Source organism: Typopeltis vanoorti, chromosome 14 (genome assembly GCF_054136105.1).
Source record: "Typopeltis vanoorti isolate ZY-2024b chromosome 14, IOZ_Tvanoo_1.0, whole genome shotgun sequence".
Taxonomy (NCBI): domain Eukaryota; kingdom Metazoa; phylum Arthropoda; class Arachnida; order Uropygi; family Thelyphonidae; genus Typopeltis; species Typopeltis vanoorti.
This window is the reverse complement of record NC_143562.1, coordinates 99,537,168-99,550,924: the sequence shown is the minus strand read 5'-3', so window position 1 is coordinate 99,550,924 and position 13,757 is coordinate 99,537,168. Positions and strand designations below refer to the sequence as shown.

General features: G+C 34.0%; 1 protein-coding gene across 2 annotated transcripts in view; it reads right to left on the bottom strand.

Moving 5' to 3' along the window:
• Positions 1-13,757, bottom strand: part of LOC150099802 (serine incorporator 5-like) — a 293,435-nt gene that overhangs the window by 22,470 nt on the left and 257,208 nt on the right. Inside the window, exon 13 of one of the 2 annotated variants that reach the window (XM_090404185.1) lies at positions 10,283-10,749. The exons of the other annotated variant lie outside the window; for it this stretch is intronic. Coding sequence (XP_090260311.1) covers positions 10,542-10,749 — 208 coding nt within the window. The 3' untranslated portion in view covers positions 10,283-10,541. Of the gene's footprint in view, positions 1-10,282; positions 10,750-13,757 lie in introns of those variants that run through there. 2 annotated transcript variants of the gene reach the window in all.

The window sequence follows — 13,757 nt, the reverse complement described above, 5'->3', positions numbered from 1 at the left end:
GACACATTGTTGTATACACTGCGAAGTACTAGTTACACACCGTATGCCCTCCAAAATGAAAACCGTTCTAGACGAGGCAGTAAAAATTGTCAAATTTATTAAAGCCCGTCCTCTTATTATTGCACTCAGAAATCCGATGGCTGTCCTGGGGTCAGGTTCTGACACAGTTGTTTGAGCTTCGTGACAAAGTAAGGATGTTCCTCATAAACTCCAAATTTGAGTTAACACACTATTTAAATGATTTCACATGGCTCTCATCTCTTGCTTACTTGGCAGACATTTTTAACATCTTGAATACTCTTAACTCAAGCCTTCAAGATACATCTGTCACCGTGTGCAAGACAAGATGGAGGCAACAATCAAGAAGTTAAATTTGTGGTGCAACCGTATTGAGAAAGGAAAATACGATTCCTTTCATGTGCTGAGTGATTTCATTGATTTCAGTGAACAACCCCTTTCTAGTGATTTTGCTGAAAGTATGATTGAACATATGAGGTCATTGGTGTCTCAACTACGTCTGTAAACCCAAAACCCAATTTGTGGTGGTGTGAACTTTTTTTTTTTTTTTTACATGGTTTGGAAAAAAACTTTTTTTTAATATATAGATTATTTTTTATATTTTTTTACAGCTGAAACAGAACCAACTCACTGTGCTAATCCAGTTTACAAAGTTTTGATTCACAACCTCCCAAATACCATACCAAAATTTATCAACTATACAGAAAGAGAAAATGGTTTGAATGATAAAAAAAAATGAGGAATTATTTGTAGGAAGTGAGATCGCTAGGTTGCGCATAGTGATACAAATGCGCAGCGGCAATTTGAGCACCTGTAAAACTCTTTCCAGAGTGATTCGGCTAACGTAAATAAACAGCGTAAGAGTGGGAGAGTTTCTGAAATGAAGGATAGAGTGTTGTATGGCGACTCGTTATTAAGAGGAGTGATAGATGGGAGTGTAAATAAATCATACTTACCGGGATCGAAATTTAAGGATGTAAGTGAGAGTATTAGAGTGCAAAAACAGAGGGTGAAAGAATTAATAATTGTGGCGGGTACGAATGAATTGAAAGGTGATAAATTTTTTATGAGAGAGGACTTGAAAGTATTGTTAAAGACAGAAAAAGAAAAGAGTGACAGAGTTAAAATGGTAAGTCTGTTGCCACGGTATGACAGAGAGGAGTTTAGGAGGAGGGTGATAATCGCAAATGACATTATATGCAGGTTATGCAGATTGTGTGGTGTGGAATTCGTGGACGTGTGGAATGAGTTTGATGGGTGAAAGAACTTACACAAGATGGATGGCCTGCATTTGAATGGACTTGGTGTGCGGAGACTGGAAAAAGTGTTGCTGAATGAAGTGAAAATGGATGTGCAGAACCAGGGAAACTAGAACTACCAAGGAGGGAGGGGGATATGCGGACATCAGTGAGACAGTTGAGTGTAAGAATGTATATAATGTACCCGAGCCAGTACTAAGAACAAAAAATGGGAATGGGATATTTTGAATAACGCATCAAGATAGGGGTGGGACAAAGGGATCACTGCATTTCATGTATACTAATGCCAGGAGTATTAGGAACAAGAAGGAAGAATTTTTGGCCTTGATTGGCTCTCTTACTGGCCACAGGTTATTGGCATTAGTGAAACATGGCTGACGGAAGATGATATAGTTAGTGGGATAGAATGTGAAGGTTATAGTGTGTTTCGGAGGGACAGAGAAAATAAAATGGGGGAGGGGTGTTATTGATGATAGCTGATGAACTGCAGCCAAGGAGAATTGAAGCTGTATTGCAGGATAGTGAAAGGAGCTCATTTGAGGCTATTTGGTGTGAGATTGAGACTGGCAGAATAAAATATACAGTTGGGTGTTGCCATACACCAGGTGATGGAATAGATGGTGGAGATAGTATGCATAAACAAATTGATGAAATGAGTGGAAGGAGGGTAATTATTATGGGGGATTTCAACTATGGTAACATTGATTAGAAGGAGGAGAGGACATATGTGATTAAGGAAATGGATTTGATTCAATTATTAAGGGATAACTATCTGAGACAGCATGTAATTGAAAATACTAGGGGTGTGAGAGTGCTTGACCTGGTAATAGCATCTCAGAATTTGACTGTAATGAATATGACCATGTTGCCACCTATTGGTGAGAGTGATCATAAGGTCTTGACCTGGGAGGTGGCTAAAGGCATGGAATTTTTGATTATGACAGGGTATATATGGAATTACTGTGCTGGCAAGTTTGACAAGCTTAGGAGATTGCTTGGATCAGTGCCATGGCATGTACAACTGCAAGGGCTGGACGTCGATAGAGCATGGGAGGTGGTCAAGGAGCATTTAGAGGAGGTTATGGCTGATTGTGAAGGGAATTTAAAGAAAAGGGTGACCTGCAGGCACAGGAACGGTATAAAGTGCAGGCCAGAAGGGTAACGAGTGTGGTAAAAACAGCAAAAGCCGATTATGAAAGGAAACTAGCTATGCAAGCAAAAGAGAATCCCAAACAGTTCTTTCAATATGCTGCAAGCAAGAAAAAAACTGTACATGGCAAAATGATTTTAAGGAATGACAATGGTAAGGAGGTCACTGAACCAGTCGATATAGTGGAGTTACTGAGCGCGCACTTTGCAAAAGTATATCATCCAGGTGGTGACATTGAAAAAATGAAGGAACCATTAGTTTATACGGGAACTGTGATGAATGAAGTGGAGGTGAATAGTCTATTACAGAACCTTAATCTGAATACATCTGTGGGATTGGATGGTATACCGGCACAGGTCTTGCATGAAGTGGCTAAGGAATTATCAGTGCCCTTGACCATGTTGTTTAATCTGAGTCTTGGGTCTGGTTTAGTCCCGAAGGCATGGTAAGAGGGGAAAATAGTTTCACTGCATAAAGGAGGATCCAAGACTATGGTGGCAAATTACCGACCAATCAGCATATCAGGAGTCGTTATCAAGGTCTTGGAGAAAGTAGTCAAGGGAAAAATACAGGAATGGATTGATGACAATGAGATACTGTGCAGGGGACAGCATGGCTTTGTGAAGGGTATATCATGCCTCAGTAACTTGCTCAAGTTTTATAACAAGGTGACGGCAGAACTGGATAAGGGTAATGGGTTTATAGTGATACTGCTGGACCTGGCAAAGGCGTTTGACAGGATACCACATGGAATTCTAATCCGTAAACTACAACATACGGGAATGGATATAGGGTTGGTGAGATGGATAGGTGGGTGGTTGATGGAGAGATATCAAAGAGTAGTTTATTCAGGAGTAGAGTTCAAAAGACGGCCTGTGACTAGTGGTGTGCCGCAGGGTTCTGTTCTTGGACCACTGCTGTTTAATCTGTTCATTAATGATATAGGGAAGGATCTAAGTGGAACAGTTCATTTGTTCGCTGATGATGCAAAGTTGGGTAGGGCGATAGTGAATGCAGAAGGTGTCAAAATCTTGCAGGATGACTTAGATAGATTGGAGTTCTGGGCTAAGGAGAATGGATGTCAATTTAATGCGACAAAATGTAAGGTTATGCATTTTGGGGTGAAAAGATTAGTAGCAGTATACCACATTGGTGGAACTGTACTCCAAGAGATTGATGAGGCCAGGGACTTGGGAGATGAAGTTTAGGGGCACATTGCAAAAGTAGCTAAATCAGCTCATCAACTCACTTGGTTGTTGAAAAATACCTTGATGAGCAGAGACAAGCAAGTTATTGTACCTCTGTACCGAGCCCTGATAGGATCCAGAGGCGAGTGACTAAGATGATAGCAGGTCTATGGAATGAACCATATGAGAAGATGTTGAAGATTTGTGGGTTGCAGAAACTAGTTGATAGGTGGAAAAGGGGAGATATGATTGAGACATTCAAATTGCTAAAAGGATTCTATAGGATTAATTCAGAGGATATTTTTGAGATCAGGACTAGTGGTGGGAGAACTAGGGGACACCTATGGAAGCCAGGCAAGAGTGTGGTTAGCAGGGGTGTTAGAGCTGGGTTCTTTACTTTTAGAGTGGTAAATGAGTGGAATAAGCTGCCAGAGTCTGTTGTGGGTGCCATGATAGTGAGCGAGTTCAAGGCAAGGTATGATAGATACTGTGAGAATGTCGAATAGTTGTGTGGACATGATGTTTAGGGCCTTCCTCGATGAGTCTAAGGACTCCCTGGAGTAGCCCGAAATAATAATAATAATATTTCTGATTTTTGTCTATATATATCAATGGAACATATGACAAATAGAAAATCATTATAGCACATCAATGTCATGTGCAGGATGCAAGTGAGGATTGGAAAAGAAGAAATCTATTGCCATTTTTCTTCAAGAGTTGAAGGTCGTAGTTGTTATAAGTAAAAACATATTACTCATATTATTACTATTTATTTATCAATGCACAGACTACAAATACTGCATGCATACTGTCAATGGTAATTGTTACATCACTATATATAGGATTTAAAAAATGATTACTGATGGACAATTAAATTTGGCTAGGTGGGAGGTGCAGCTGCACCACTGCAGTATCAATGAAAACAAGATATGCAAGACAGTCACTTGTTTTACATAAAAAAAGTATTAAAAACATTACTACTTTGGCATATTCCAATTGGTTTTCTCATCTCTATTTCAACTTTGGCAGCTGTTAAAAATATCTTTCATTAACTGAACAATAAATGAAAAAGATGTATCTGTATGTTGTAAGTAGGTATATCTGGATCAGAGAGGTAACTGTATAACATGCTCTACAGCAGTGGTATCAAACATGTGGCCTGCAACATTCTCGACTGTCATCGATATAAACAATTGGCAAATATTTATAAAATTACACAAAAAAAAAAAAAAAAAAATTTAGATTCTTAAATTTTCTTTTAACCTTAACTATTTAATTTAGATTAGAAATATTATAATATCTATTGTCCATACAGTCAAACATGATGTAGTGCAGCATTTCCCAAACTTTTCCTACGACGGAACACTTCACAAATTCTGAAATTTTCAGGGGAACACCTTGGTTATTTTGTAATGCATTAATTAATAATGAATTGTTAATTTAGCTGATTTTTAATATTAATTAATAATTGATCATTAATTATTAATTAATTAAACATCAATTAAATAAACAAACATCATTAAATTAATTTGTGCTGATTTTTATTGACATCCCATTCTGATCACCAAAAATTTATATTATTATAAGTACTTACGAGTGAATGCAGACTTTTTCTCCTGTGTGCTGGTAGTTTCCCCCTCCTTTTGTACATCCTGCAGATCGCTTTGTAGGCTGCTGGTGGATGACTCACTATCTGTTGCGTTACAGACACCTTCAATAAGAGATTTCTTAATACCAAAATTAAACAAAGTCCGTTGTCTCTTATTCATATTAAAATTTAAATCTGCAGGCCTATTACTTTCAAAAAATCACGGCACTACGGTTTCGAAACTTTCACCTTACAATACGAACTTGCGAAGAGAACCAGATACAGACTACCTTGATCTTCAATTTTAGTGAAAAAATTTTCTTTATACTTCCTTGCTGATTGGTCACTAACATTTGCAACACAGATTTCTTTGAGTTTGAGAACAGAGGATATGTCACCCATTGTTGTAATCGGCTTGTAGGCAATCTTTACGATTGGTCATAAACAGCGGTATTATTCTCTTTCCCGATTGTTGAAACATTTCAATGTGTGAAAATTAACGATAATTCAAGAAATTTCCATGTTTAAAAATATGCCGCTTGGTCACTGACATTTGCTACACAGATGTAATTTCCTTCAGTTTTGAGAACACAGGATATGCCGCCCACCGTTATAATCCGCTTGCAGACAAGTTTTATGACCGGTCATAAACAGCGGTATTCCCTTTTCCAAATGTTGAAAGGTTTCAATGTGTGAAAATTAACGATAATTCATGAATACTTCTACGTGTAAAAATTCACTAACATTTGCTACACAGATGATATTAGCCATTCTGGGTCTGAGGTTTTCAACATATTCATGAATATTATTCTCCTCAGAATATTTCCACTATAAAATATTTATTCATAAAAAATTATTAGAAAATTAAAATGACAAATTCCAGGAGAACTTCTTGTGGAACACTTATTCACCTTCCCAGGAACACAGTTTAGGAAACCCTGATGTAGTGCATTTATTTATCTGTATTATGTCCTGCCAAAACCAACAGTTAATACAATGTTATCGTTACATACGTGCGTAATTTACTACATTTATCAAATCTCATTTGTCAGCATCGTTTGGTATGGTGAAAAATATAGTGAAGTTATTATAAATCAAATTGGGAAGATTCATGTGTCAAGTGATGCTCAGTATGCAAGTTGTGGGAGCTGCCAGCGATGTCGGCCACCACTCAACACCCCTCCCCTTGAGGTGGAAAAGGTTAAAATTCACATGTGTTTTTCATTAGCACATCATTGAAATTCGATATGTATACAATGATATACATATTATAACAATTATGTTCATTGAGTATTGAGGTTTTACTGTAATTTATACAAGTAAGAAAATTATAAATTTATAAATGAAAATATAAATTTGAAATTTATTTTTATGAAATTAATAATAAATAAAAACTTATTTATTATTAATTTTATCTTACAGTAATGGTATAATATCACATTCTAAGAACAGTAGAAAAAAATCTATGCGAGAAGAACATAGAATTTTTCAAACAAGATGGGAATTTCTTTTTCAAACAAGGCACATTATTTCTTTTCTGAAGTGAAAAACAGATTTTATGTTTAATTTGTAGATAGTAAATTAGTGTTTCCAAGGAATATAATTTGATGCATCATTATGAAACACACTGCTCCAGGTATGATCAATACTTGGGAAAAATAAGAGAAAATAATCGAGAAGTCTAAACTCTGCACTTCGAAAAAAACAAAACGTATATACAAAAATCTGTAATGACATTGAAAACGTGGTTAAAACTAGCTATATTTTTTCATGACGCATTGAATAGTGAAAGCTGCTGAAATTCTTTGTTCTGAAAAAGTTAAACTCTTAAAAATATTTCTTCATTCAGAAACACAGTTACAGAGAAAATTAGCAAAATTGCTGCTGATATCAGTAAAAAGCTTAAAGAAAAATGAAAACTTGTTTGAATTTTTCTATTGCAATTGATGAAAGTACATTAGCATATGCACATTAGTATATGAAAGTATTGTATATTAGTGGACTGGCTCAATTAGTCATATCTATTTGAGCTTGTGATGAAAATTTCACTGTGGTAGAATTGCTTGATGTTCTTTCCCTTAAGGATATTACAACAGGTGAAGATATTTTTATGGAAGTATGTGGACTTTCAGAAAAGTTTCATCTGCCATTATCTAAATTAGTGTGTGTAGCTACAGATGGAGCTCTGACAATGACAGATGAAGCATTGGCAATGACAGCCGAAACAAATGGATTTATAGCTAAATTGTTAGCTAAGCTAAAGCAGCTCCTTATAGTAAATTTCATCATATTCACTGAATAATACATTAAGTGCTTTGCTCAAAAGTAGTAAAAATGGAACATGGGCTGAAGTCTGTTTAAATAAAATAAAAATAAAAAACAAAATGCGCATTTTATATGTTCCCCAGGATCAAATCAACAGCAATTTTCTTGCTTTTAGAAACTGAAAGTGAAACAAAAACCTTATTGTATTATACAGAAATACACTGGTTCTCTTGTCATAAGGTTTTAAGAAATTTTTGGTGCTATGCTAAGAAATTAAAATGTTTTTAGAAATAAAAGGTGAGGCACATAAGCAGCTCAATGTTAATGGAACTGGTTGCAAGATTTGGCTTTCATGTTGACATCACGGTGCATTTAAATGAACTGAACACAAAACTCCAGGGTAGAAATCAGCATATAATGTTTATGTATGAGTGTGTCAAAACTTTCAAGATCAAACTTAAACTTTGGGAAAGACAAATTAAAAATTGTGATTTAACACATTTTTCTGCATGCAAAAACTATCAAGAGTCATATGGTTCATGTGATTTCAACAAATATGTCCCAAATATTCAACAATTATTATTTGAAAAGCATTTTGAAGGATTCAAAATGTATGAAGACAATTTTTATTATTTAGTACCCTTTTTCTTTTGATGTTGAGAAAGTAAAAGGAAATTCAATTGGATCTGTTCAGATTCAGTGTTATACAATGCTAAAAGATAATTATAATGAAATTGGTGTTCCTAACTCCTATTCCTATTTGCCATGCCATTTTGTTGAAATGCAAGTTTGCTGCAAGGATATTAGTTGTTTGATAGTACATATCTTTGCGAGCAATTGTCATTCTTGAAAGCAAATAAAATTTTGCACAGTGCAAAATTAACAGGTGAACTCTTATCGTCCATATTGAAAATTGATTTATCACAAAAATTAGAATGTCAAAAATGTCGATTATAAATTTGATTTTTATGTAAGGATTAATGGATATGTTTGTACTGATATATTGACAAATTTATTTTTAAAAGTACAATTAGGTTATGCATATGACTTTTCTTTGCATGATTTGGCTCATACCATTGTCAAAAAATTGTTTTTGAGTTTTAAACAAAGTTTCAATAAAATGAATGAAAATAAACAAAGATGACTTGTTGACATTAAAGTATATTAGAGGTAAAATTAAAACCTGGTTTTTGGAAATTTTCTGAATTATGTTATGGGATAAAACTTAAGTATTTTGAAGTATTTTAAAGTTTTAAGTATTTTAAGTTTATTTTTTACATGCATCTAACACTACTTCAGATACAAGCTTGGCCTCTGTTCCTATGTGAGTTTGACACCACTGCCCTACAGAAATTAATACTGTATTATACTAAATAACAAATTATATTCTTGATTTCAACTGTATTATGCTTTTTATCATCAACCCTAATCAAATAACACTAAGCACTTGCTGGAATATACCTATCTGGGACAGGTATATTCCAGCATAGGAATACGCACCAAAATAACCAAAGAATGGAAAAATTACTCGAGATTGAGTGATTTGCCCATCTCTCTTAAAGGAGGCAGATGGATTCCATTATACTGACTGTCCACACTGACATGTGGTGTGCAAACTTAGTCCTTGACAGATAAACAAGAACAGAAACTACCAGAACAAATCAACGAGTAATGGAAAGAAGCTTTTTTGAATTAAAACATCATAGAAGATAAAAAATTCGGATTAGATAAATCGCAAAAATTGTTGATGTTATTCACTGAACCATACAGTTTTCAAGTAGAACAAGGCTGACTATGTACTGTCCAGTACAGCTCTTATTATAGTTTACATTTCTACAGAGAGAGAAAGCGTAAGGGATCCAGAGGAAGACAGAAAATGAGATCAATGAGATCACAGGAATAGCCGGAAAACAATGAGATGAGGATGTCTTCTGAGAGGAATGAGCACAGGATGCAACAGACTGATAATAATAACAATACCACAAGGAAATAACACCATGCATGAAATTACTTTACAACTGTACATTTTGCAAATTAACAAGCACCTATTAGATTCAATTTACAAAATTTGTATATGTAGGCAAATTATTCCTGGATTTTGGTTGGATAGATTTACAGAAATTCAGCATTTGAAATCCTTAGAAAAATTTATTGAGCAATCTTTTTTCTTTTCCAGATTCATTGCAAAGATTCAATTTTAAAAATTTTGTCCATGAAAACTCATATTTAGACAAAATTTTTTTGTGGACAAAAGTTTGAAAAATTTTGCCCTTAAAGGATTTAATGCAATTTTGTTCACAAAATTACATGTTAAATTTTATTCAATCTGGCTTGATAGAATTCAATAAAATTTGTTATTTAGGAAGTACTCCAGAAGATCTGTGAAGTTTAGTTTTGGTTTCAACTGATGAGATTATTTTTATTTACTAAAACATGGGAAAATAATTCAAACTAACATTAATAATTCCATATTAGCTAAATAGAAGTTAATTAAATTTGGCATTTAAGGTAGCCATTAAAACTTCAGCATGAAAAATTATGAGTTCCTACTACAGGAATCTTCAAGATAATACAAAGCCAACCAGTTCATGTGACAGAGTTGGCTAATTGGCATAATATGAAATGAGAAATTCCTTCTGCATGTATAAAATAATTGTAAACACAGTTCATATTAACAATTCATAAGTCAGCTTTCCAGGATAAATAGCAAAAAAAAACAATAATAATAATAATAATTAAAAAAAAATATATATATATGTATATATATGCAAATAACATACAAAGAATTAAAGCAGTAGCACAGTTAAAAAATGTATTCGTCTAAATATATAATACAGTTCATAAGGATGATATTTGTAAAATAAAAACAATATACATATTATAAAAGTGTAAACACATCTTATTTACAAAATGCACATTAACTCAATCTCAGCTATTTATATAAAAACTACTAGTCACTGGTGTATGTATGTGTATACACACACACACACACATGCACGCGCACATTTGTATTTATTGTTCATCAAATCCATATATTTATGATAAAAAAGATGCAACATAACCTGAACTGAACATTATCTACTGGATGTTGATGGACTTCTTATTCTTCCCATCTCATAGTGAAATTTCCTAGATGATCGACTCCTATTGAGCCTTCCGGGACATATATGAGGTAAAAATAAAGTCAAAAAATATATCAACATACAACACCAAGATGACACCATTTTTACCCATACTGATGCCCAGTTTCTTTCAAAAGTCATGAGACTAGCTTTTTCTGGCCTAAATAAATAACATACAGTTATAAGACCAAAATCAGAATATTTACTACTGATTTCTTTTTAAATGCAATTTTACTAGTAGTCAATTACCATATATCACATAATCCATGAAAATTATTCTCAAAAATTTTCTTATTCAAATCTTATGAAGACTTCCTACATTAGCCTAATCTGAACAAGAACGATGCAATATCGATCTTTCCCATTTCGGAGACAGTCATCTAAATGATGAACATTTAAGTTAGGTGGTATTAGAACATGACATTTATGATGAATTAAATCACTACTCTCCCACAGAAAAAGAGAGAGAGAGAGGTCACTACGTTTCCAGCACATTTGTCTGAGTTGATTTGAATGTATAATAACAGTTCTTTACACAGTTACTGTGTTAGCTCTGACAATCTTAGTGTTAAAGCAGAGAGAGAGAGAGAGAAATACAGAAAAATAAATTCTTTAGTAAATTTAAACTTATGCTTCCCATTTTAATTCAATTAAAATAATGTTACAGTACCATCTAAGCTTAAAATATAAGGACATTTCAGTTAGCTATATTAGTGATTAAAAAATGAAAGAAAGAAAGAATGAAAAACATATCAGAGTAAATGATTCTCATAATAAAAGCCAAAACAAAACATAGGCAGACAGTTTATTAAGCCTCTTTGTAGCATGGCTGTAAGAATGACTTAAGAAAGACAGCAACCATTATTATAACAAATTCACTCATCATAACTTTCCACTGAAAAGTCCTGTCCAACACATAATGAACAATGCGCTGTGCTAAAAGAAATTCACTATAAAACAATTCCTGTGGTACCTGATAATTTGCTATACTGAGAGTCTGCTACACATACTAATGTCGGTTGGAAATACCATGTTAAAAATTGTGGCCAAAGAGAATAAAATAAAAATGCACATGGAAATTAAAATAACACTTTGAACCAGTGCACATGAATGTTTCATCTTTGCTATGTACATTAATACTGAACTTTGTAATGCATTAAACATTATCAAGAGGGGTGACCTTCAATGGTTCAAGTAAAATACTGTCCATTTATACTCCCTGAAAAATATGAAACAGCTCTGTATGGTTGCAAACATGCAAGACATATTTCTGAAATTAGCATGAAAAACCCTTTAAAATGGTGTAAAAATTGGAGGGAATAAAAGGGGAGAGAGAATGTTAGGACACACAAGAGGTGATGCTGAACAAAATTTAGTATTAAAAAGGTATAGAGCATTTTTGATATTTTAAATGAAACACGTTTTTAACAATATAATATAGGTCTTCATGACTGTTTTTGCTAAGTGCACCAATGCAATATATAGTGCAATCTTAAAATATGATATATATATATAAATATATACACACACAAACACACAAGGGGGGGGTATGGAAAGTTCTGATAAACACCTTGAACAAAAGATGTAACCACAAGAAAGAACATACTAGCAGCAGAGTTATGAAGGTAACTTATGTTCTTATATCCTCATATGTTCTTTATCAGTTGCTTTAATTTTTGTTCTAGGTGTTTATCAGAACTTTCAAGATTCTCCCCCCCCCACACACACACACTTGTATATAGGTCTAATTAAATGAAGCATGTTCATTAAGGGCAGATAACCACAAAAATAATGCAACAGTTTAAAATTAATGCAATTACTTTTAAACTAACAAAAGTATTCCAACGGGGTATCCCTGCCTATACAGCAGAGTTTCTCTAACTTTTCCTACGACGGACCACTTCACAAATCCTGAAATTTTAATGGAACATCTTGGTTAGAGTCGAGTATCACTGATCTTGTATTCAATGTAAAGCTAAGCGCACACTATCGCCACAGCAGGCTGTATTGCATCGCAAAAATGCAACAGTGCACACTACAGGCATGCTGGGCTGTAGCACATCACATTGACCTTGATTGTGACTGCACGTTTCCTAGAATAGAACCTCTGCATGTTACTCATGCTTGGAAGTGTCGACAACTACGGGCGGCTGAGTCAAGACCAGCACAAGCTGGCCTTAATAGCACAATCCACACGTAAAATGAGCAGTGCCTGATATTTAAACATGTTTGAATTTGTCGCAGCATTTAAAACCATTCTAGGTTCGTATTAATTTTGATAATGTTTCATGGATTACTTATTCACTTTCCGCAGAACATAGTTTGGGAAACGCTGCTATACAGGATGAAGTGGAATACTTGCATTACTCTATGAATTTTCAGGGCTAAAAACAATGAGTGGTTCTCTGTCTTTCATTTCATAATTAATGTATTGTGTTGTTAATCTTTTTCTGTTAGATCCCTGTAACTGTAAAGGAATTATGACCTTGAAGATTACCAGATTAAATAAGCTGCCTTACTTGGAATTACCTGCATCAGAAACTGCCTTTCAATATTTTGCTTTATATTTTATTCCTTTTGTTTGTTCTCAAAAGATATACAAATGAATTTCTCAAGTGCAAAATTAAATTATATCTATTATTTCATATCAGATATAATTATATCTGATATGAAAACATATTTTCATATCAGATTTCAGGGATGGCAGAAGTTGATACCAAGAAATTTTGGTGAATTGGGCACTGTCACCAGCAAAATTGCTGATCATATTTACAGTCAAACAAAGAAAGTGGTTGATATGTAGTATTCTCTCAGTTATCAGATAACATTAGGAAATCAATTTATTGGTCCTTTAAATGAGGGTATGGTTAACAAATTAATGGTCACAGTGCAATTTCAGGAGTCAGATGACATGACAACATATTCAAGGATTGAATTAGTTCACTGACAGTTTAATTATCTGAATATTGGATAACTGAGTAACCATTGTGGAAGGAAAGAGTAATGAAAGAACTAAGCTCAATAATAAGTGCAAAATTTAAGGATAAAGATCCATCTACTATCATGTGGGATGTGCAAATACAAAAAAAAACCCAGCAAACTAGTTTCATGTGTTAAAATAGACCATACTATAGGAATTAACTTAATAGGCTTTTGTGCCCAGCCTAT